The sequence below is a fragment of the Ictidomys tridecemlineatus genome, chromosome 6 (assembly GCF_052094955.1).
Source record: "Ictidomys tridecemlineatus isolate mIctTri1 chromosome 6, mIctTri1.hap1, whole genome shotgun sequence".
In the NCBI taxonomy this organism is placed as follows: domain Eukaryota; kingdom Metazoa; phylum Chordata; class Mammalia; order Rodentia; family Sciuridae; genus Ictidomys; species Ictidomys tridecemlineatus.
Genome location: NC_135482.1, coordinates 64631096 through 64654988, shown reverse-complemented (window position 1 = coordinate 64654988; position 23893 = coordinate 64631096). Strand labels below are relative to the sequence as shown.

At 46.9% G+C, this 23893-nt stretch overlaps 2 protein-coding genes and 1 long non-coding RNA gene across 19 annotated transcripts; 2 read left to right on the top strand and 1 right to left on the bottom strand.

Annotated features, from left to right (window-relative positions):
• Positions 1–359: 359 nt before the first annotated feature.
• On the bottom strand, positions 360–23435 carry LOC110598119 (uncharacterized). 5 transcript variants are annotated; one of them, XR_013422922.1, is made up of 5 exons: positions 23296–23435; positions 21838–21890; positions 20833–20968; positions 10811–11596; positions 360–1225 (listed from the first exon to the last, which is right to left on the bottom strand). It is a non-coding gene; the product is annotated as an uncharacterized LOC110598119 (long non-coding RNA). The 5 variants fall into 5 exon arrangements; XR_005731839.2 differs by lacking the exon at positions 360–1225 and adding an exon at positions 13888–13996 and having other exon boundaries at positions 10319–11596; XR_005731840.2 differs by lacking the exon at positions 360–1225 and adding an exon at positions 13888–13993 and having other exon boundaries at positions 10319–11596.
• Positions 756–13161, top strand: Smarcd1 (SWI/SNF related BAF chromatin remodeling complex subunit D1). 13 transcript variants are annotated; one of them, XR_013422920.1, is made up of 17 exons: positions 756–932; positions 1535–1722; positions 1970–2012; positions 2110–2232; positions 2719–2841; positions 3884–4000; positions 4237–4305; positions 5246–5347; positions 5764–5925; positions 6174–6271; positions 6962–7012; positions 8294–8429; positions 10109–10231; positions 11216–11317; positions 11442–11630; positions 11989–12067; positions 12551–13161. XR_013422920.1 is itself a non-coding variant. In XM_078014709.1 (15 exons), exons 1-15 carry the CDS (start codon positions 756–758, stop codon positions 11493–11495), a joined length of 1668 nt encoding a protein of 555 aa, XP_077870835.1. In that variant the 3' UTR covers positions 11496–13161. The 13 variants fall into 13 exon arrangements, 10 of the variants coding, with proteins under 10 accessions (XP_077870835.1, XP_077870838.1, XP_077870837.1 ...); XR_013422919.1 differs by having other exon boundaries at positions 11989–13161; XR_013422918.1 differs by having other exon boundaries at positions 11442–12067.
• Gpd1 (glycerol-3-phosphate dehydrogenase 1) lies at positions 15841–23535 on the top strand. The gene is made up of 8 exons (XM_005324935.5): positions 15841–15971; positions 16478–16655; positions 17453–17593; positions 18176–18314; positions 18692–18804; positions 19958–20191; positions 20405–20511; positions 21676–23535. Exons 1-8 carry the CDS (start codon positions 15871–15873, stop codon positions 21770–21772), a joined length of 1110 nt encoding a protein of 369 aa, XP_005324992.1. The 5' UTR covers positions 15841–15870; the 3' UTR covers positions 21773–23535.
• Positions 23536–23893: the final 358 nt, after the last annotated feature.

The window sequence follows — 23893 nt, the reverse complement described above, 5'->3', positions numbered from 1 at the left end:
GGGAGGGAACCAAAGGCAATTAATTTCCAAAATAGAAGTCCCAATACAAAGGATTATTTGGAGAGAGGGCAGGGCCAAAATTCAATATAAGCTGGAACTTAAAATCTGGAAGCAGGTTAGGTTAAAGGTTTAGGTTGAAGTTTCCACCTGAGGTAGTTACTGAGGAATAAGTCCCGCGCTATGAACCAGAAGACTTGTAATTTAGGATTTGCCATCAGTGCCAATTTATCTGGTACGTCTTTGCCAAGCCACTTATCTCCTTTGAGTTTAGCTTTCCCGTTTGTAAAACGGAATAAACAGTGTGCCCCGCTCCTCACACACCCAGGGTTAAAGAAGTTCGAGAATGAAACGAAAAATAATTAACGCGCCTTGAAAAGTTTAATGTACTGCACAAACATGATGCGATACTCCAAACTCAGAGGGCTGGAATCAGGGTTGGGGCTGGGGCGGGGACTGTGGTCCCTTCCCAGAGCCTAGGCTTCCTCCCGTCGGCCTGGTGGCGCCCGCTCGCGCCGCCTCTCTGTCCTACAGTTCTTCTCTATGGTTTTCCCTCCCGGACCCTGAAGGCGGGAGGGAGTGGTCAGCACGCCTTTTCCGCTAGTCGCCCCCTCTAGCCTACAGTCTCGCTGTCCCAAGCTTCCCATGCCCGCCGGTCAGCCGGGCGCACAAACAGGCAGGCTCTTGGGGGGCGCGCGGGGGGCAGGGGGAGTTCCGGTTCCGGTTCTTTGTGCAGCTGCAGCGGCGGCTCCGGGAAGATGGCGGCCCGGGCGGGTTTCCAGTCTGTGGCTCCGAGCGGCGGTGCCGGAGCCTCCGGAGGGGCGGGTGCGGCGGCTGCTCTGGGCCCGGGCGGAACCCCAGGACCTCCCGTGCGAATGGGCCCGGCGCCGGGTCAAGGGCTGTACCGCTCCCCGATGCCCGGAGCGGCCTATCCGGTGAGTGAGGCAGGAGGAGGGGCGCACAGGCCGGGGGCGGGGCCCTGGGAGTGACAAGGGTGGGGGAGAAGTAGGAGGGACTCCCTTGGGAGGGGTTCTGTGCCCCGGGTGGGGGTTAGGGAGAGGCGTTTAGCATCCCCACCTGCTCCCAGAGGCATTGTTTCTTTGAGGAGTCGGTGTAGAACCAGGGTGGGTTAAGTGGCACTTGGCATGGTTATGGAGTGCAAAGGGGCTTGAGCAGTTCCAGTGCTCACAGGAAAACCCAAGGTTTAGCTGCAAATTGAGGTCAGCACCTAAGGAGATAGCAGAGAAAATATGGAATTAGAGGAGATGTGGGAAGAGTCAGATCCAATATAACCTGGGGATAATTTGAATATAATCATATGATATGTTAGCTTTTGGGTCCTGTTTTTCTATGAAATCACTACTAGAACAGAAGAAGCTCCAGATATCTATATTCCAAAGAGGCAGAGAACTCTTCTCTCATTGACCTGGAACCTCCCTATCTTGTTTCATTCAAAGAACTCAGATGTCCCCCACTTTTTTTATGGGGTTAGCTAGGGAAGCCATTACATCTTTGGGTTCTCTCTCTATTTTTGTAGAGACCAGGTATGCTGCCAGGCAGCCGAATGACACCTCAGGGACCTTCCATGGGACCTCCTGGCTATGGGGGAAACCCTTCTGTCCGACCTGGCCTGGCCCAGTCAGGGATGGACCAGTCCCGCAAGAGACCTGCACCTCAGCAGATCCAGCAGGTCCAACAGCAGGCGGTCCAAAATCGAAACCACAAGTAAGATGACTTGGGGAGGGAGGAAGGGAAGAGTAGAAGTGGTAAATCAGATGTTGTTATGGGGGCTCATCCTTGAGAATGCCTCATGGTTGTGGTGGTGATGGAGTTGATGGTGTCGGGGGAGAGGGTTTTCTTTGATTTGAGACTTTGCAGGCCCTTACTTTATTATAAATGGAAGTGCTGACAGCTTATCTTCATGTTCTGACTAGTTCTATTCCAACCTGATAACAGTATTTATTCCAAACAGTGCAAAGAAAAAGAAGATGGCTGACAAAATTCTACCTCAAAGGGTGAGTCCAAGCTGTAGATTTTCCTGAAGATGTGGTGAGTCTGAGAATAGAGATGGTCAGCTCTAGATCCCAATTATATATCTTTTCTGTTTCTAAGATTCGTGAACTGGTTCCAGAATCCCAGGCCTATATGGATCTTTTGGCTTTTGAAAGGAAACTGGACCAGACTATCATGAGGAAACGGCTAGATATCCAGGAGGCCTTGAAACGTCCCATCAAGGTAACACAGGACAGCATTAGGCAGAGAGCCAAAGGAGAGGACTTGGGAACCTTCACCAGGCTTAAGATGAGAAATCAAAGGCACAGCACAGCTCTCCTTGGCATTTAAATTGCATCTTTCCCTTCCGCCTACAAACCAAGAATTTCATTAGGAGCATTTAGGAACATAAGAACAGCCAAGGGGGAGGGGCTTTTGATGTCTCTTGCATTAGAAATATACCCTGTCCATGTTTTTGCTGTAATGGCTCTGCTACCTTGGGAACCTGGCAACTTGCATGACTCTCCACCTGGCATCATGGTGTATGCACTTGTACTTAGATCAGTGGCTTGTGCTTCTCTTTTAAATGGAATCTTCATCTACCGACTGGAGGGACTGGGTAGACAGTAAGCCAGTCTGTTAGGATTAATTTTGGGGTTTGGGGAGACCCTTGTCTTTAACATCAAACCACTGAAGCCCCACCATCAATCCTGTTTCTGCCTTCCTCAGCAAAAACGGAAGCTGCGAATTTTCATTTCTAACACTTTCAATCCGGCTAAGTCAGATGCCGAGGATGGGGAAGGGACGGTGGCTTCCTGGGAGCTTCGGGTAGAAGGACGGCTCCTGGAGGATGTGAGTTAAAGGTCCACTGTGGTCGGCATCCAGGGTGGGAGCTGCTGGGAATGAGCAGTGTTGTCCAATCAGCACGAAGCCTAACTGGTGCTCATAGCTCCTGCTGGGAGCATCAGAGAGAGGGAGACTTTTCCCTGTACAGAAAGACAGTAGTCCTTTGTATCTGCTTCCACAGCATTGACCCTCACTGGTATCATATTGTCCTGGGATCTGATTTGTTGTGTACCTTTCTCCTGGTGCTGCTGGTCTTTGAATTTAACAATATTTTAAGATTAGTTTGTTTTTGTTTTTGTTTTTAAGTCAAGTGAGTTTGTGCTTAGCATTTGAGGCCATGTTTCCTCTTGGAGTCCTTATGGTCCTTGATTCCCATTGTGGTATCTCCATTTTCACTGAAGATACCCCTGGTTTAAGTGTAATAGATTCCTCCAGCAGGCTCTTTGTGGCTTCACAGGGAACATCAGGTGACAGATGATAGCCTCCAAACTTCCCACACCAGCAGCTCTTTGGGGAAACTCACCTTTCTCTCATTCCTTACACTCTCTGGCTCTCTATTTTTAGCTGCTTGCAGGCAAGCTAATTTGAATGCATTTTTGCAGGAGAACCAGGGTTCAGTGTTGTAGAGTCTTCTCTTCTATATAGGTCCAGTCCATCTGCTGATTGTGTTGTTCTGTCCAAATAAAGCTGTTTTTGTTCTGGCTGCTTATTCCCTGTGATTCATTTCCTCTCTACAGTCAGACTATTTTCTATTCAAACTTGCTTTGTTATGTGCAGAAGTTTGGCTTAACTTGCCTCATTTCCCAAAGGGAAATGAGGTGGGTAAGTCAATGATCCTGTCCATGTAATAGGCTGCTTCTTCAGGGTTCTGTTGCTACCAGGACTTGTTTAATACCCACAGATTCTTTGCCATCTCTTAAGAGATATTCAGAAGGCATTTTTTAGTTTTTTTTTTTTTCCCATTGCTGTTGTGGACTCTTTTTAAAAAACATTGTTGTGGGAAATTTATTCTAGCCTTTTCTAACATTACCGTTTCTTTTTCTTCTAGTCAGCCTTGTCCAAATATGATGCCACAAAACAAAAGAGGAAATTTTCTTCCTTTTTTAAGTCCTTAGTGATCGAATTGGACAAAGACTTGTATGGGCCAGACAACCATCTGGTAGAAGTGAGTAGTTCTGCTTTCTAGATTTTGACTCTTTATGACTGGAGTATGATGGACTTGGGAGCCAAACTTTAACCTCTAGGGTAAGGGGGAGGTATAAAATAAAGGGTAACCCCAGGTGTATGGTTCTGTCATTGCAGTTTGTAAACTGACCTCCAGGTGGCACTAGCTGTGTTTAGTTTGCAATCTAACTTGTCCCACCTTTTTAATGTTATCCTGGCCACTGTCCCCACTTCAAGGGAAATTCTAATGGAGGCCTCGTTTACATGCCAGGCTATCTCTGCTCTGCATCTTGCTTATTAATACTGGTGAGTCATTAGTTACCACACACCATTCATATGTTTTCATGATAGTAGTTACTATAGTTAAATGGGTTGACTAATAGGATATTAGTACTTGCCTTCGTTACCTTTATAGTTATGGGGCTTCCTTTTGGTTCCTGTTCCCTTAGATTCACATCCAAATCACCAGAAATCCTTTATTTTAATGCCCAGTAGCTCAGTGTTTTGAAGACTCTGTTAGCAATAATATTCTTTGGGATACAATCAGAACCAGAATGAGAGTCCAGCACTCCATGTGAACTTAACTTGCTCCTTTCTTTGCCAGTGTAGCTGCAGCCCCTTAACCTCAACCACTAAGAGACATGGAAAGGTCTTTACCATCTAATAAGGGAAGTAAGTCATAGAATCAATAGAAATTTGTAAATCTATTTAATCTAATTTTATAGAAGTAGAGTATAGTGTCTAAAAATGTGAAATATAGAATCAGATACACTAGATCTCAAATTGTAGCTCCACCACTTTCTGGCTCTTTGACCTAAGCAAGTTATTTCATTCTCCTAAGCATTAGTTTTCTCATCTATAAAATAGGTATTAGTGCCTATCTCATATGGATGTTTGGGAATTAAGTGACAATCCAGGTAAATGTCTTAGAACACTTTGCATATAATAAATATTCAGTAAATAGTAACTACATATTTCTGTTCTTTTTGTGGATAAAATTATCACTAGAAATTCATGCTAATTTAAATGTGATCCCAAACACTTAGGATTAAAAGGTTGATCTCCTTACATACAGACAATAATCACAAAGTCATATGCAGTTTTTAAGAGATGCATCATGTTATTGCTCTTCTTCAGTAGCCTCAGTAATCAGAGTTGAATGAATGTTCAGACATTACAGAAGCTCTTCCCTCCCACCCTAGCTCTTCCTCTGGGAGAGCACCCCCTGACATCTTCCTCTCTGTAGTGGCACAGGACCGCCACTACCCAGGAGACCGATGGCTTCCAGGTGAAGCGACCAGGAGATGTGAATGTACGGTGTACTGTCCTACTGATGCTGGATTATCAGGTATTCTGTGGAGGTGTGAGGGAGTCCAACTTTCATAGTCATGTTCCATTAGTGGTCTGACTTTAAGGGTTTAAGTCTGTTTGTGAATAATTTGTCACTTTAGTATGAAGATAGTTCTTAGTCATGAGTTCTTTTTTTTTTAATATTTTTTTAATTGTAGATGGACACAATGTGTGTATTTTATTTATTTTTATGTGGCGCTGAGGACCGAACCCAGTGCCTCACGCGTGCAAGGCAAGTGCTCTGCCACTGAGCTACAGCTCCAGACCATGAGTTCTTCCTTATATTTTCCTATCCTCAAGAAAACACTTTGTCAATATTTTCTGACTAGATTGAATGTTCTTCTGTACTAAGAATCCTGAAGTATACATAGACCCAAATCATTAGTTTTATCGCCTTTATCTGATTCTGTGCAGCCTCCTCAGTTTAAATTAGACCCTCGTTTGGCTCGGCTCCTTGGCATTCACACCCAGACTCGTCCAGTGATCATTCAAGCACTATGGCAATATATTAAGACACATAAGCTCCAAGATCCTCATGAGCGGGAGTTTGTCATCTGTGACAAGTACCTCCAGCAGGTAGGTAAAGAACTCATTCTTTTTTTAAGAAAAAAAATTTATTTATTTATTAGTTGTAATTGGACACAAATGTTTGTTTATTTTTATGTGGTGCTGAGGATCAAACCCAGGGCCTCAAATGTGCTAGGCGAGTGGTCTACCACTGAGCCACAACTCCAGCCCCTAAAGAACCCATTCTTTTGTTAGAATCTACTCAAGCACTAATTATACTCAAAATGCAAATTTGTAGCTGCTTCTTTTTCCCACAGATCTTTGAGTCTCAGCGTATGAAGTTTTCAGAGATCCCTCAAAGGCTGCATGCCTTGCTTATGCCACCAGAACCCATTATCATTAATCACGTCATCAGGTAAGCCTATGCATGGGAGGCTGTGGTATGTGCTGCTGGCACAGCCAGTTGTCAGATTTTTCAAGGATTTTTACAAGCAGGTTGTTAGACATAGCTACTACTTAAGTTACATAAGATAAAAATTAAATTATCATACTAAAAGTGAGAGTGATATATTCTCAAAATTTACTGTTTCCTGGTTATTTTATTACATTTTTCTAGTATTTGTTTTCTTGAGATTACTTGTGTCTTGCTGGGTATGGTGGCACATGTCTGTAATTCCAGTGGCTTGGGTAGCTGAGACAGGAGGATTGCTAGTTCACATTCAGCCTCAGCAACTTAATGAGATCCTATGCAACTTGGGGAGACCCTGTCTCAAAATAAAAAATAAAAGGGGCTTTGGATGTGGCTCAGTGGTTAAGCACCCCTGGGTTCAATCCCTGGTACCAAAAAAAAAAAAAAAAAGATGTGTCTATATGGTGGAAATGCTACTGTATAATAATTTTTGGTTGCACAACTTTTTCCCATTCCAGAATATTGGAGGCTGGAATTGAGCAAAAACTACACATCAGTGTAGTATTGCTGCCCCCTTGGAGGGTTAATTGTTAAACTTTTATGAGCTGATCACTGATGTGAAGGATCAGCAGCCATGTCTAAATGGTGGGACATTCCAATCTGAGACTAACTCCATTGCTTCTATTTGCTTTTTAGTTCAGAAGATAGAGAGCAAGGCATCTCTAGGCAGATAGAGAGTGAAGAAAGGTACTTTCTCCTCAAAGCAGCATGTCCCTGTAGTTAGATATTGTTCCTTTTCACTCCTTTCTTTGCTTTATATTAAGTCTGGAAAAGCCTGCCATTCCTTATGCCCCGATTTATCATTCATTGAGTAGTAACTCCTACAGTCTATATGTTGGGTCCATGAAAGGTATTGTCTGGATTCCTGAGCTTAGGTTAGGCCAATTTTTCTTTTCTTTTCCTCCCCCACCCCTTGGTGCTGGGGATCAAACCCAGGACTTCACACATTGTAGGCAAACACTGTACAAACTGAACCACATTCCTAGCCCTAGGTCGTGTGTGTGTGTGTAGGTGTGTGTGTGTGTGTGTGTGTGAGAGAGAGAGAGAGAGAGAGAGAGAGAGAGAAAGAGAGAGAGAGAGAGGGAGAGGGAGAGGGAGGGAGGGAGGTAGCAGTACTGGGAAAAACAAGTTAAGACTTGAGACAGGGTCTTACTAGGTTGCTAGGGCCTTGATGAGTTGCTAAGGTTGGCCTTGGACTTGGGATCTCCCTGCCTTAGTCTTCTGCTGGGATTAAAGACATGTACCTTACCCAGTGTTTATTTTTGTTTTTCTTGATACTGGGGTACAGGAGATTGAACCCAGGTGTGTTTAACATCTGAGCTGTATCCTCAGCACTCCTCCCCCCCCTTTATTTTGAGATTGGGTCTTGTTAAGTTGGCTTTAAAGTTGTGATCCTCCTGCCTTGGCCTCCCTAGTTGCTGAGATCACAGGCGTATACCACCACACCCTGGCTTAATTTTAGTTTAAAAGGGGAAAAGATAAATAAAATTCTATAGCAGTGGTTTCCTCTAGAGAGGAAGGAACTTACTTTTCACTGGATACATTTTGTACTATTTAAATTTTTATCATTGACTCTTAAAAAAAATTAACCTCATTGAGATAGAATTCGTATATAATAAATTATATACACTTAAAGTACAGTTTGAAGGGAGCTGGGTTGTGGCTCAGTGGCAGAGAGTTTGCCTGGCATGTGTGAGGCACTGGGTTGATTCTCAGCACCACATATAAATAAAGGTCTATCAACATCTTAAAAAAAAAACAAAAAACAGTTTGAAGACATATGGTAGATGTATATACCACATGGCTACCACTTCAATGAGGATACAGAATATTTCTGTTGCACCCAAAAGTTCTTGGGCCCTTTTGCAGAGAACACCCTTTCCCTTCATCCCTGGGCCATCATTTTGACACTGTATTTAGTTATCGGGAGATAAGCCCTTTACCAGATCCCTTTGGTTTCCTTCCCAGTGTTGATCCAAATGATCAGAAAAAGACAGCTTGTTATGACATTGATGTGGAAGTGGATGATACCTTGAAGACTCAGATGAATTCTTTCCTGCTGTCCACTGCTAGTCAACAGGAGATTGCTACTCTAGACAACAAGGTAGGGTTTCTGCCCTAGTTAATTTGGGTGTTACCACTTCCCTATCACAGCTTCTAGACTGCTTTTTTTTCTTTTTCTTTTTTGACTGCCTTTTATTTCTTGTTTTTAAATCAAAATAAATGGATACCCAGTATTTGTCAGGTACTGTGCTTGGTACTGCCTAGAGCCAGACTCACATGAGTTCTGCCTCAGGCTATACTTTTAAAGTGTTGAGCCTCAGTTTCTGATCTGTGAAATAGAGACCATAATACCCATTTTTATAAAGGTACTCTGAGAATGAAATGAGACAGTGTTTAACATTGGCCAGGCATAGTGGTGTACAACTGTAAACCCAGCAACTCAGAGGCTCAGGTGGAAGAATTGCAAGTTCAAAGCCAGCCTCTGCAACTTAGCAAGACCCTGTCTCAAAATAAAAAGGTCTGGTAGCATCAGTCATTAGTACCACCAAAAAAAAAAAAAATTACAAACTGGGTTAGGAGTATACCTCAGTGGTATAGAGCACTTGCCTACCATGTGTGAGGGCTGAGTTCAATCCCAGAACCACACACAAACACACAAAAAGAAGTGGTACACACTGGTAAATACTATTGTCCACCTATGACAGAAACTTAGAATAGAATCATCATTGTTCCTCCTTCTCTGGTGTGTTAGATACATCACAGGTGCCAGAGGATGGGATATTTGGGAAAAGGAAGCTAGATGGGGAAGTTGGAGCCTTATCACAAGGTTTTTTTTTTGTTTGTTTGTTTGTTTTTTAAATACTTTATTTTATTTATTTATTTTTTGGGGTGCTGCGGATCAAACCCAGCACCTTGGACATGCTAGGCGAGCCCTCTACCACTGAGCCCCATTCCTAGGCCCTTTGTCACAAGGTTTTTAGGCAGATAACACTAGTTTATATTCCATCCTGTAGGTAAAGTAAGGGATTAGCCTGGTAAGAAGTTTTTACTGGTGGATGCACTGTTGCTATTTGCATTTAGAATGATCACTGGCTGGAAGGTGGAGATTAGAAGGGGGAAGATGTGGAAGCAAGAAGCCCAGCTAGACAGCTGTTATAGTAATCCATGGAAGATAATGTCAAAGCCCTAAACTGAAGTTACAGACAGTGAAGATGGAAATAAGTAAATTGATTTTGAGAGGTGTCACAAGAATTAAGGGATTTGACCACTGTTTGGATGGAGGTGAGAGAGAAGGAGGAACAATGATGATTCTATTCTAAGTTTCTGGCATAGGTGGACAATAGTATTTACTACGATTGGCAAGAAGAGGAATAGGCATTAGGGAAAGGGTACTGGATTTAGTTTTGGGAATGTTGAGTTTGAAGTATCTTGAGATGTCAAGAAAACATTTGAATTGTTTGTAGTTTAGAAAACGGACCCTGCACTGCAAAGCAGGAACTCATGACCCTGTCAGTGATGTGGATGAAGTATTCACCATGTAGTGCTGGGCAACTGAGGAGACTAAAAGGAAAACTTCCCCTTACTTAGAATACACAGAGACAAACAAGTGCAAAGAATGCTGAGGGCCAAAATCAGTGGGAGCTTCACACAGCATCCTAGCTCTGGGCAGCAGAACCCTGTGCCTAGATTGAAAGTGACATACAGAGACTTCATGCACTGTCTGCCATCTAACTTTGTGTTTCTGTAGTGTGAAAATTGCATGTGCGTCCTTCATTTCAGATCCACGAAACAATAGAAACTATCAACCAGCTGAAGACCCAGCGGGAGTTCATGCTGAGCTTTGCCAGAGACCCTCAGGGTTTCATCAATGATTGGCTTCAGTCCCAGTGCCGGGACCTCAAGGTAAAGAACTTAGTAAAGGATCAGGGAGAATTGAGGAGCCGATTTTTCTTCAGTATATCCCATTTTCATTTGAGTAGGGACACTGAGTGTCAATTTAGTATTTATTCAGTGCTGTCATTGTGCTTCATATTGTCAGGGATGCAAAATGGAAGACCTGATTTCTGCAACGTACATTTTATTTGGAAAAACAAAGCTAATATGATTAAAAATAGTATGCCATATAGTACATTATCAGAACTCACCAGTAAAATAATTCAAAATAAGGCTAGAGTCACTGGGTAAGGCTTCATGGAAAATTTGGGACTTGAAGATATTTCTCAGAGAGGAGAACACTAAGGCAAGAAGATAGGCACGGACATAGAGTGTGTGAAATCCACCTAAGTTTTCACCCAGCCTGCCACTGCTGTGACTAGAGTTAGGAAGGAATGCACAGAGGAGCAGGGGGAAAGAGCACCAGGCAGGTTTTTAGACAAGGCAATGACTTGTGGATAACAGGAGGCTACTAGGTGTTACATTAGTTCATTGGGACTACAACAGCAAACTAACACAAACTGGGTGCTCAAACAACAGAAAACTCACAGTTGTGGAGGCTGAAAGTCTGAGATCAAGATCAAGAAGGTTGGTTCCTTCTGAAGGCCGTAAGGAGAATGTGTTTCAGGCCTCCTAGTTTCTGGTGGCCTCAGGCATCCCTGGGGTTATAGCTGGTTTTCTCTGTGTCTTCACATCATCTTCCTTCTGTACCTGTTTTGTCTCTATGTCCACATTTCCCCTTTGTAAGGATACCAGTCATATTGGATTAGGGCCAACCTAATGACCTCATCTTAACTTGATCATCTGCAGAGACCCTATTTCCAAATGAGGTCACATTCACAGGCACTGGGGGATTAGGATTTCAGCATCTTTTGGGAGGATACAGTTGGACCAGTAGGAGGTATAAAGGCAGAAAGCAAGTCTCTTCTCTCCTTTCCCCTGCCTTTCGCTTAGACCATGACTGATGTGGTGGGTAACCCAGAGGAGGAGCGCCGAGCTGAGTTCTATTTCCAGCCTTGGGCTCAGGAGGCCGTGTGCCGATACTTTTACTCCAAGGTAGGTGCTTGAGATGCACTGGGAAATTGACCAAAAAACAAGGGGTATGTACCTCCGATGGGGTCAGTGATTTTAGGTACCAATTTCTGATCAACTGTCTCATTTTCCACTCTTTTCTCCTTAGGTGCAGCAGAGACGACAAGAATTAGAGCAAGCCCTGGGAATCCGGAATACATAGGGCTTCTCTGACAGTCCTGATTTGGCTGCTCCAGTTATTTGTGCTGTGCTGCCTGCCTCATAGCACCTGCCTTGGTCTTGCTTGGGGCCTTTCAGGGGATGCTGTTGGTTCAAGGACAACACCAGAATGAAGAGGGTCTCACATTTCTGTCTCACAAGACACCTCTTATCCTCTTCTCCCACCCCATCCCTTCCCACCCCTCAGCTTCCCTTTGCCCCACAGTTCCTATGTGCCTCTATCCTCCCCTGGTCTACATAGGACCTCTAGATAGTGGTAGAGAGAGAACCTGTAGTGGTAATCAGTGCTCTGAATGGACTGGGCCTAAGGCCAGATGGTCTTTAATGGGACCAGCTACACTGATCCTGCCCTTCAGAGACCCAGGAGTTGGGAGTTGTAGCCCCTCCTCCAAGACTCAGGCCTTGGGGCGCTCTATAAGCTAGTTTATTTTGGCCCTCCTAATAACAGAATCCAATTTCCTTCCTTCCCTCCACAGGTTTGGAGCAAACTCTCCCTTCACTTGTTGCCCTCTAGCACTAAAGGAACCCTGGCTCTTGGGCTCCACTGAGCCCCAGGTCAGTCCCCAGTCCTCTGCTGTCTCAGTGCTTCTCTGACTCCTTAGTAGGGGTCTTCTTACATCAGTATTGGAATTTGTTCTTGAACTATTGCTCCCTCCTGCACACTCCTTATAGCTGCCCTTTGTAGGATTCCTTCATATCTGCCCTAACCCATGGCATTTGGGTGGGGGAATCTTGCCTTTTCCTGTCAGAGCCCCAGGGATCTAACCTAGGGTACTGTCATTGCCAGCAGAGGCTGTTCCTTCCTGCTGTTGCTTGGAAGAGTGATTTATTCATTCACTCTCCCTTGCCCACTCCTTTAATGGAGAAATAGGCCTAAAATCAAACGGGTAAAGCCCTAGGCTATCCCTGTCTTCCTGTCCCTCATCTGCCCAGTTGATACTTATTGGTGACTTCTAGGGTACCAAGGAGTGAAAGCGCCTAGGGCTGGAGAACAGCTCTGATTTGGGTTTGTGACTCTTCCCTCTCCCTGCCTCACAGGATTGTGACTCCCCAGCCCTTGCCCTCAAAGCTTCAGACCCCTCAGGTAGCAGCAGGACCTTGTGATCTTGGCCCCTTGGAACTGAGATGGTTTTGCATCTTTCCAGGAGAGCCTCAGATTCTTCTTCCAGGTTGTATCACCCCCCGAGTTAGCATATCCCAGGCTCGCAGAAAAACACAGCAGGGTGGGAGACAGCTGGGCACAGAGGGGAATTCTGCCAGAATGGGCTCTGAACCCACAAAACTGACAAAGCCCCTGCTTCCCCACCCCTCCTCAGGCTCCTGCGAGCATATCCCCTTGTCCCTTGTCCCTGCCTGTTCTACACTGGGGACAGCAGAGTTTTCTCCCCATCTTCCCCTTCCTGCCATATTCCCATCCCTCCTTCAAAAGGTTCTCCCCACAGTGACACTGGACAACCCTGGGGCAGCTGAGCCCTGGCCTGGCTCCTGGCTGGAACCATGAGGAGGAAGTTCAGCACTCCTATACAGTGTCCCTACTGAAGATAACTGTTTTTATTAACTGAATTATTATGTTTTTTTCATGGACCAAAATTTTTTTTGTACTGTCCCCTTATGGATGTCACCCAGTTTTAATAAAAGAATCTTCTGAAGGGTGAGTCCCCTGCCTCCTGTGGGAGAGCTTCTTCTAAGCTCTTTGTTCTTCACCACCATCAGCCCTGCTCACAATGTCAATGTATTTGACAGATATTTATTGAGCACCTGCTATGTGCCAGCTATGATGCCAGGCACTGGGATTCTAAGGAAAATGAGGTTTTTCCCTGGTGGGCTTGGTCTCACCTGAGAGGCTGGTGACCCAGAGACCAAGAAGGCAAGTTGCTGCTTGGGGTTGTTGGGCTTTACCACTGGATCTTTAGAGTCCTGGCTTCAGTTCCCCTGTTTATTATGTACTAATAGGTGAGTGGCACTGCCATCTTTTCTCTTGACCCTCTGGCTCCTCAGGCCACTTCCTGGCTGGAGTCCTTAGATACTGTAGTGTGTTAGGTTTGACAGAAATTCCTTTAGAGGTTCCATTTCTTTCTGCAGCACCAAGGCCTGGGCAGCAGCAGACATTTTTATTTCCTGAGCTGTTCTCTTTCTACTGGAGCCCCAGAGTGAGCTATCAGTTCTTAAGATTGGCATGGAAGTGCATTAACTTTACAAGTGTAACAAGCCAGGGTACACCTGTGATCCCAGCTACTTTAGCTGCTGAGGCAGGGGATTGTAAGTTTAAGGACAGCCTGGGCAATTTAGTGATACCCTGTCTCAAAAAGGGCTTAGGATGTAGCTCAGCAGTAAAGCCTCTCCCTGCTCCCCTAGTCCAATCCCCAGTTCCATACACAGTATAGATGGGCAGCTTGCAAACTGTAGGAGTCCTCATTAGCAAGACCATGAAATTTTGCAGTTCTTCCTGCTCCCCACTTGGTGGCTCGCTGCTTTCCTCTGCTACTGTTAAAGAAGAGGGAGTAGAACATTGGATGAGTGTAACTGCATCTAAAGTTGCAGTTAAAAAAAAAAAATCCTTTGCCTCTATGGATGGGAATACTCCAGCATCGCTTGTGTTAAGTGAGACCCACCAAAGATAATGACTGTTCCTAATCTGGAACTTGACGTTTCTCAGACTTGATAGGGAAAGCAGAGGAGTTGTGGGGGTGATAACAGAGTGGAGAAAATTGATGTCAAGGACATTGAAATGGCATCTGTTTTTACCCAGGCTAATTACATGTGTAATGAATGGCTGATGAATCATTAATTTCAAGCAAATAATCCACAGTTGGTGCTCAGGAAAAGAGCTCTAGTGATACAGATAGCTTCCTGTGACAAGCCATTTCTGAATCTTGGCACCCTCTTTATTCCTATGTAAATGAACAAATTCTTTGTCTCCACACTACCTAAAATGTTAATAGGGGCAAAATGAGAAATGAAGCATTTAGGCAAAAACAAGGGGATTATTTTTATGCATAAATGTCCATTCTTTTGGAGTTCCTAATGTGTGCCAGGGACAGAAACATCTTTTTCATCACCCATAATCAGTGCTCCCAGCTGGCAGCCTGGCACTGGTACCTTCTTCTCAGTGCCAATGCAATGAACGAGTGGTCTGTGGGAGGCTAGCCCTGTATTGGGCCTAACTTTGTTTTAAGGAAGACAACCCCTACCGATTTCTTGTATGTTCCCCTTATAGGAACTCCCTGTTCATAAGTGAATATAGCAGGCTCTTACTGGGCTATCCCTGGACAACCCACACTCTTGACCTCCTGCCCACTTACCCTTACCCACTAGTTTCACCCAGACTCCCCTCTAGCCCACAGCTTATTACTGTCACTAACCAGTGGCAGCCTAGAGGTTTGGCAACTCCCACTGAGCATTCTGCCAAGCCAGGAGGTCAGCATGTGAGCACACAGTGTCGTCTGCCCTCTAGGCCAAGGTGCAGAGATTGGAGGGTTAGGAGCCTCTTGCTCCACTCTCTAGACAAGCCTGGAAACTGGAGCTCCTCCTCCTCTTGGTCAAACAGATGGCTGTGGGTAATGTAGAACCTGAACTGCTGAAGGTATTCCTGCCATTCTCTCTGTCCCCCAGTGATACCTGCTTTCTTTCACAGCATCTGAGACCAAAAAACTCCAGCTATTCCTGAGTTTTGGAAACTGGTGCTCCAGGTCACATCTCCCTCTCCATTTCTGGTCTCTGCAAACTATGTATTAACCTGCAGAAGCCCCTAATGTGGTACTTGAAAACCCAAGAGGAGAAATTGTAGCAATCTCAAAGCCTTGATCTCAAAAGCAGTGTACACTTTGGGTTGCCCTCAAAGAAAGCAGGCCCTTACTTATATGTGGTTTCATCCTTAGAAGTGGACCCACATTCACCAACCCCCTCATATCCCTGCAATAGAGCTACTGTAGGGTTGCTTGAGGATAAAACTAGAGCAACTCTGGTCCTAGGAGGGTATGTGCTGGGAGTGGGGGTTAGGTTCTTTTCCTACCTTTGAAAAGAAAACATTCTCAAATCTGCTACTAGGGCTAAATACAATTTATTTCAGTGCTGGGAAAAGAAGGGAGTGAGGGGGGACAATCACTTTGTCCTTATCTGGGCAATTTCTTGACAGAACTCAAAATGAGACCATTGCAAAGGGGGTGGAAAAGTGGGCTGGGGCCAAAGAAATTCGCGAGCAATGTCATCTGCAAAGCCAAGAGGAAAACCAGCCTGGCCTCTGCCCCATTGCCATTCCCCCCCACCTGTCTCTACCCTTTCCCTGGTTCTGTCAGACTCTCTATCTCCCTGGGCGCCAGCTTCTCAGCCACCCCTGGAGGCGGGGCTTGGCTGCACCCATGCGTGGTAGCGGAGTTAAATGCTCTGAGCCGGCACTGCTTGGGCAGAGAAGTGACACCATGGCCAGCAAGAAAGTCTGCATTGTAGGCTCTGGCAACTGGTAAGTGGCTGTCAAGGACCATGGGGGAAGGGTGGCTTCCCCCAAGAAGAGAGGGCTTAAGGAAGGAAGCTGGGTGGGCAGGAGGCAAAGTGGTTGGAAAATTTATCTGGTTCCTGTTCGTCCCCTGCTGCTGTCCTCATTGCCTACATGCACATGACAGATGACCCACCTCCCAGGCTGTGCCTGCCTGGGCAGTTACACCTGTTCATCAATGGAAGTGAACAGAATGCTCCCTTCTCTGCCTGAAGAGCTGCTTGGGTTTGGGGAGTGGAACCAGAAGGCTGCTCCTCTTCTCCAGCAGCAAAGTGTGAGACTGACTTGAGTCTCCTTTATTGCCAGGTCACAAGAGACTCACTTGTCATAGGAGTGGGGTGGGGGGTGATGAAAAAAATAATCTGGAGTGCTGCTATAAGGCCCTGTAGTGGGTAGGTGTTACCCCATCTCCTGCGCTGTTTCCTCCCTCACACCCCACTCCTCACTTTCCTGTACTTTCCCTAAACCCCCAGGGGCTCAGCCATTGCCAAGATTGTGGGCGCGAATGCTGCCCAGCTAGCACACTTTGACGCCCGGGTGACCATGTGGGTGTTTGAGGAAGATGTTGGGGGCAGAAAGCTGACAGAGATCATCAACACTCAGCATGAGAATGTCAAATACCTGCCAGGGCACAAGCTGCCCCCAAACGTGGTAAGCCTCAACCTCCTGCAAGGAAGGGAGGAAGTCCAGATGGTCAGTGCCCAGATTTTATCTACAGGAGCCTCCTGCTGAAAGAGAACACTTCAGGTACAAGTTGGACTTGAAAAGTGTCTCAGAAGGGCTTCTGTGGGCACAGGGCACTCCCATGTAGACTCCAAACTGTTCCCTGGGCACTTTCTGGGATTGAGGAGAATTTGCACAGTTCCTCTTTCTTACAGGATTCCAGGGGGAAGAGTCAGGGAAGAGGTGCCTAAGTTGGTTTCCATGACAACCAAAGACTGGTTCTCAGACTCCCAGATTTAGGGTCCCAGCAGTGCCTGCCTCAGGCTCTAATCCTGTTACTCATTCACTGGATTATTAGCAGATTTGGAAGCTGCTCCTTGGACTTTTGGTCTTTGGTCAAATTGATATAGCTCTCTTCCCCACCTGGAAATGGGGGAGCAAGAGAGGAAAAGGGCTCTCTCTTCCCGGTTGGGGCCCCAGGATGATGAAATCTTACTTGGCTTCTCCTCCTGCCAAGCCCAGGCTGCCTTTGGCCTCCCTCACAGTCCCATAGCCAAGGGCCAGGAGCGTGCTGGGGGGAGAGTTCCAGAAATCCAGGTCAGCTGAAGCAGAGGGGCAGTGAAGGTTGGATTTTCCTAAGTTCAATCCTCCCAGATTCAGTCCCAAACTACTCTTTGTTCTCCCTCTTCTTAGTCTCACTCTGGCTCCTAGACTGCTGAATAGAGTTCCCTGGGGGCTAGCAGTGGTCTGCCAAACCCACAAGCACCCACCTGGTTACCCCACAGGTGGCTATACCAGATGTGGTCCAGGCTGCAGCAGATGCTGACATCCTCATCTTTGTGGTGCCCCACCAGTTCATCGGCAAGATCTGCGACCAGCTCAAGGGCCACCTGAAGGCCAACGCCATTGGCATGTCTCTTATTAAGGTGCCAGGGACACCTTCATGTGGATGGGGGCGTGCAGCTAACTATTGTGGGGTTCAAGGTGGATGAAGCAAGTAGAAAAGAAAATGGCAGAAGTAAGCCAAAAGTTCCCAGAGAGAAGAGAGGAGTTGGCTTTGGAGAGGATTAAGAAAGTAGTGAGTTACAGCTGAAGGAAAGCTGGGAAGTAGATAAGGATTCATTTGGAGGCAGAAGCCTTAGGGATAAAGGGATGCTTCAAGGATATGAGAAGTGGGGAGGATTGAGGAGTATGCAAGGGAGCTGGTTTGGAGCAGTGACTGGGCTAGCAGTTGGTTCGGGACAGTAAAGGAGGGAGGTATTTAGGGATTTAGAGGAGAAACATTGCCTTGGAGAGGTAGGTTATTGAAGGTGCATGGAAGGGCTTTTCTGATGAATTGGTTTTTCACCACTGTCTACCTTCCTCACAGCAAACTGTATTGGAATGGGGCAGGACTGGTGGGGAGGTACACTGATAAACAGTGTATTTGTAAGGGGTAGGATTTCTGGGTGGAAAGCCCTCAAATGGTTTATCAAGGGCAGCTGGTCTGAGCTTCATCCTGTGCCCAGGGGGTAGACGAGGGCCCCAATGGGCTGAAGCTCATCTCTGAAGTGATTGGGGAACGCCTTGACATCCCCATGAGCGTGCTGATGGGGGCCAACATTGCCAACGAGGTGGCTGATGAGAAGTTCTGTGAGACTACCATTGGTGAGAGCCTTCCCCAACCCATGCATCACAAAGCTCTAGTGCTTCCTCTCCCCAAATTCCCTGCCAGTCCCTTAGCCATCTCTTTCTACCAGGCAGGAAAAGGAAGATACATAAGAGGTGAGGGAGGGTTGGGACACCCCCAGGGAAGGGGTTGCAGATCCTGCCTCAGACAGGTGTGGAAAGAATAGTCAAGAGTCCTCCCCTCCCTGGGTGTGGTGGCACATGCCAGCAGTCCCAGCTACTTGGGAGGCTGTGGCAAGAGGATCACTTGAGCCCAGGAGTCTGAGGTCAGCCTGAGCAACATAGTGACACCTTGTCTCAAAAAACAAAACCAAAAATGAGCCCCCTCTGAAAGTCTTGCTCTCTCCTCATTTTAGGCTGCAAGGACCCAGTCCAAGGACAGCTTCTGAAAGAGCTCATGCAGACACCCAATTTCCGTATCACAGTGGTACAAGAGGTTGACACAGTAGAGATCTGTGGGGCCTTAAAGGTGAGAGGGGCACAGAAGTAACTACTGAGATGGGAAGAAGGTTCCAAAGGAAGGCCCAGCTTAGCTCTAAAAGACTGCCAGTATTCTAGATCTCACTCATAGGCAGCTGTTCCCTTTCCCCACCAAATCTCACATACATAGGAGGAACTGCAGAAGTAAAACCAGGGGCACTCAGGCCTGCTGATTTTCACCATCAGGCTATGGAGCCCTCTTCCTTTCTCCAGAGAGCCCCTTGTGGGACAGGCTGCAGGGGGTGGTCCAAGGGGAAGAAGAGATGCCCAAGCCAATGGGAGACAAGAGATCCTAACTAAACAAGGAGCTGCATGCCTGTAATACCAGCGGCGACTTGGGAGACTGAGGCAGGAGGATCACAAATCCAAGAGCAGCCTCAGCAATATAGTAAGATCCTACCTCAAAATAATATTAAAAAATAAAAAAAAAAAGGTTTGGGGATGTAGCTCAGTGGTAGAATACTTGTCTAGCACATGTGAGACCCTGAGTTCAATCCCTAGTATCAAAAAAAAAAAAAAAAGCAATAACTATGAATCAACAACTATGTATATGACTATGGAATAGAAAAGAATGGTCATGGATGAAAGGGTCCCCTGGAGAAAAAATGGCTTTCAGAAAATGTCTTCAGGGATGTAACATGGGGTGGGGCTAAGAGGTACAGCAAGTGGACCAGGTGGGGTGGCTCATGCCTGTAATTCCAGTAACTCTGGAGGCTGAGGCAGGAGGATTATAAATTTGAGGTCAGTCTCAGCAATTTAGCCAGAACCTGTCTTAAAAAAAAAAAAAATTAGTAGGCCGGGAGCAGTGGCCCACACCTGTAATCCTAGCAGCTCAGGAGGCTGAGACAGGAAGATCAAAGTTCAAAGCCAGCAATGGCCAGGCACTAAGTGACTCAGTGAGACCCTGTCTGAAATGCAGCTCACTAGTTCAGCACCTCTGAGTTCAATCACTGGTACTGGAAAAAAAAGGTGTAGCAAGTAGGAAAACCAGAACGTGGACATGGTTCAGGAACCCTTATTCTTCCTTCATTTACTTGGTGGGTGTGTTATAGCTAATGTGGGGAGCATGAGGCAGGTGCTGAGGGCTCCAGATGGGCCACTGGAAGGTGTCCTTCCTCACTCATGCCTTCTACTCCCCAAAGAATATAGTGGCTGTTGGGGCTGGCTTCTGTGATGGGCTAGGCTTTGGAGACAACACCAAGGCAGCAGTGATCCGGCTGGGGCTCATGGAGATGATTGCCTTTGCTAAGCTCTTCTGCCAAGGCCCAGTGTCATCTGCCACCTTCTTGGAGAGTTGTGGCGTTGCTGACCTCATCACTACCTGCTACGGAGGGCGGAACCGCAAGGTGGCTGAGGCCTTTGCTCGCACTGGAAAGGTGGGCCCTGGGAACAGGGGGAATAGAGGGTGGTCCCTGCTGGCATCAAGGTAGAAGCACTTAGCTGGCAGCTCCTGAGCACAAACATTAATATTGTTGTAGACATTCCTACCCGTTTTTCCCCCGTATAACCCCACAGCCCATTTGAGCCCAACTTTCCATATGGATGACCTGCTCTCCCACCTCCATACATGTGGCCTGTTTTCTTTACAGTCCATTGAACAGCTTGAGAAAGAGATGCTGAATGGGCAGAAGCTGCAGGGGCCCCAGACAGCCCGAGAGCTACACAGCATCCTCCAGCATAAGGGCCTGGTTGACAAGTAAGTGTGCTATATAGCCTTCCTGGCTGAGGGAGCCACAAGCCAAGAGCGGTCCCTGTTCTTGAACCACCTTCTTGAACTTTGCACTGTCTGTGAAGTGGATAGAGAAGGAACCCTAACCTTCTGTTTCAAGGTTAAAATCTGGACTACCTATTCTCCCCAGCCAGTTCACGGCCTTGGAGTTCATTCTGGTCTAGTGCTCTTTTATACTTCATTACTTGGACCTCTCTGAATAGCCTCCTTTTTTTATCCTTTCTTCCTTGTCCTCTGCTTTAAGGGTTAGAGCCCTGGGGCAGGAATAAGCTCATCTGATTGTCTCACCTCTTTGTCCAACTCCCCATCAGCCCTCTGTCCTCTGCATCGCATCCTTGGTATTGATTGAGAATGGGTTCTGCTTCAAGATTCTCCTTTCCAGGGAGCATAGACAGTGGGTTGAGCAGAACAGAGTTCAGTTGGCCTGGGAAATAATCATAGAAAAAGAGAAAATGAAATAGGATCAGCACAGTTCATGGCTTTGGGTAAAGGTGATGGGAGGGGAGGACAAGAAGGAAAATGGCATTTATTGACACCTTCACATAATGCATATCAAATCTTCATGTATATAATCATATCTTTAACTACTTTGGCTGGGCACTATGGTGCATGCCTTTAATCCCAGCAGCCAGGGAGACTGAGGCAGGAGGACTGTAAGTTCAAGGCTAGCTTCAACAACTTATTGAGACCCTCAGCAACTTAGCAAGATCCTGTCTCAAAATAAAAAATAAAAAGGACTGGAGATGTAGTTCCGTGGTAAAAACAGCCCTGAGTTCAAGCCCTAGTGTCAAAGGCGGGAAAAACTCTCATATTTTTACTACTTGTCATATTATCCCCATTTTACAGTAGAGGACACTGAAGCTCAGAGAGGTGGGGGATGGGGGGAAATCACTTAAAGCCAAGGAAGCATGTAGACAAGTTCAATATGAAACAGAGCAGGGCAGGTAGTAACCTGACCCTATAACGCAGGGCTGGGGAGTTCAGATACTCAGCAGGTAGAAATTCAGAGCCAGAGTCAGCCTGAGCTCTGAGGCGGAAGGGTAGAGGAGTGCAGGTTAGGCAGTGAATGTTGAGTGGGGGAGGAAGGGTGAAGAGTGGGAGACTAAGCCTTGCCTTTCCCCACAACTCTAGGTTCCCCCTGTTCATGGCTGTCTACAAGGTATGCTATGAGGGCCAGCCAGTGGGTGAATTTATCCGCTGCCTGCAGAATCATCCAGAACACATGTGAATGGGGCGAAGACCCAGAACAGGCAGCTCCTTTTTCCCATTTGACACAAGTAGAAGTTGGGGCACCTGGTTACCAGGATCTCCAGGACTCCTCACCAAGCAGTTTTCTCAGCTTTTCACTGGAAGACAAAAGGCAGTGGGTCAGCTACGCACCTGGAGATCCTAACTGCCTGAAGCCTAGAGCCTCTTGCCAGAAATGGAGCTGCCCTGTCCTTCTGCAGATGTGGAGCTTTCTCCTTGTCTTCTGGGAGGCACAGAATCAAGTCTCAGTGCTGCCTGCTCTAGGAATGTGTACGGGGGAGGGTGGGAGGAGAGTGTGTCAGGGCAAGGGCTGCCAGTTGTTGCCTCACACAGACCAGGAACCTGCCCCCAAGCCGAATTAAGTGGCTAAAGAAGTACCTTAGCATAGGAGGGATGAGGCAAGGGCTGCCAGGGAGGGGTCTGGGTGTTTGAACTGATATAGGTGCCATAGATCCTTTGGCTGACCTCTGCCAGGCCCCACACAGCATCAACAGATCTCGGTATTTGTTAACAAAATACAAAGATCTCAAGCAACCCCTTTCTAGCTTCTCCTAGCAACAACTACATCCTCAGAAACCTCTGGTCATCCCTCTTCCCCCTCCCTTAGGCTGCCCTGGCACAAGAGTTGCTTCATGCTGGCATCTCTGGCCCTGGGACTTGCTACTAGCCCCAGGGACTTCCTGGGTCCTAGATCTTTGCCAGCTCCTCCCCACCTTGTGTGACCTTTCCAAGCTTTCCCTCACTGGCCCTAACTGCCAGAACCCTCTTTGGGGAGCAGGAACTTAAATCTGCTGACAGAGCTATACCTTTTCATAGCCAGCTCAGATCACTGGGCTCTGGCTTTTTGTGACCTTTGTATTTGCCCAGCCTCCCTGTCAAGAGCTCTAGCTGGGGGAGGTGTCATCTGGGTCCCTCCTGCTGTTTATCTCTCCAGAGAACATCCCTGCCTCTACCCTCTCCTCCTCCTCCTCCTCCTCAATCCTGTAGTTCTTTCTCAGCTGCCCCAGAGCAGCCAGGACAGCTAGCCAGCACGAGGCATCTAGAAGCCTGGGGTCAGATTGGCCCAAAGGCTAAACAAGGTTCCCATGCTGGTGGGTTCTTGATATTCCAAAGCCAGCTCTCCTTCCTCCAGTGAAAGCCTCCTCATGAGGCACTGACCATATCAGCACTTCAGTTGGGAAATTCAAGGAGGAAGAAGAAAATAAAAACCACCCTGTGCCCTGGGGTAAGGGAAGAACAGGAGGGGGAGGGAGAGGAGTATGCTTTGCACTGGCCTTGTTCCAGGACTGGGTGGCTGCAGGGGAATGTCACAGGTCAGCAGCAGTTCCCCTAGCTATAAATAGTCCCTGAGGGCTGAGAGGCTCCTGTGTCCAACAGTGGTCTCCGCTTCCTGTGTGGCAGCACCTGGCACATTGTGATTCTGGCCAGCTTCATGTTAATCCTCCCAACAAACTAGGGAGTCAGGCTCCTCTTGGCTCCTAAAATTTGAGAATTCAGACTTACCAAGTGTAGGGCACAGCTGCCTGTATCAGGCCAGAAAAGTGCAGGCAGTCATCCCAGGTCTGGCTGGGCCCACGTCTGGGTACTGTGTGAATCCAGAGCTGCCCTTGAGGAGGTTATGGTGCAGCAAAGACAGCTTCCAATACCTTTGCCTACTTCTGTTCAGTCCATAGTCAATTGTGAATCTGAGGTTTTCTATCAGGCCACTTGACCACCCAATAAAGCATTGTTTTTTTCCAGAAAGAGTACGAGTTGGGGAAGGGGCTTCAGTGGATGTGGTAATGCGTTCCCTGTCCTGTATCACCACATATGTGTTTTCACTCTTACCACGGGACAAATGAAAAAGAAAATCCCTCGTCGATAATCAGTTATTCCAGGGCCCCAGCAATGGGGCCTACTCAGTCCTCTCCTCTGTCCTCCTCACCGGCAAAGCCCCTCACACCCATCTCTCCCTAAGCAGTCATCCAGACTTCCCAGAGCTTCTTAGGGGCTTTAGCATGCCACCTACAAACGGGATCACGCAAGGGGCAGAAACATTATAGAGTCACCCCTCATGCTCACTTCATGGTCAAGGCCTTGCGGCGCGGGTCACGTCCCTACC

Coding starts and splice junctions, on each gene's coding strand:
- Smarcd1 (XM_078014709.1), top strand. CDS start 756: ATGGCGGCCCGGGCGGGTTTCCAGTCTGTGGCTCCGAGCGGCGGTGCC. Junction 2,233..2,718: donor CCTTGAAACGTCCCATCAAG/GTAACACAGGAC, acceptor TGCCTTCCTCAG/CAAAAACGGAAGCTGCGAAT. Junction 7,013..8,293: donor CAGATAGAGAGTGAAGAAAG/GTACTTTCTCCT, acceptor TTTCCTTCCCAG/TGTTGATCCAAATGATCAGA.
- Gpd1 (XM_005324935.5), top strand. CDS start 15,871: ATGCGTGGTAGCGGAGTTAAATGCTCTGAGCCGGCACTGCTTGGGCAG. Junction 16,656..17,452: donor ACAAGCTGCCCCCAAACGTG/GTAAGCCTCAAC, acceptor GTTACCCCACAG/GTGGCTATACCAGATGTGGT. Junction 20,512..21,675: donor CATAAGGGCCTGGTTGACAA/GTAAGTGTGCTA, acceptor CCACAACTCTAG/GTTCCCCCTGTTCATGGCTG.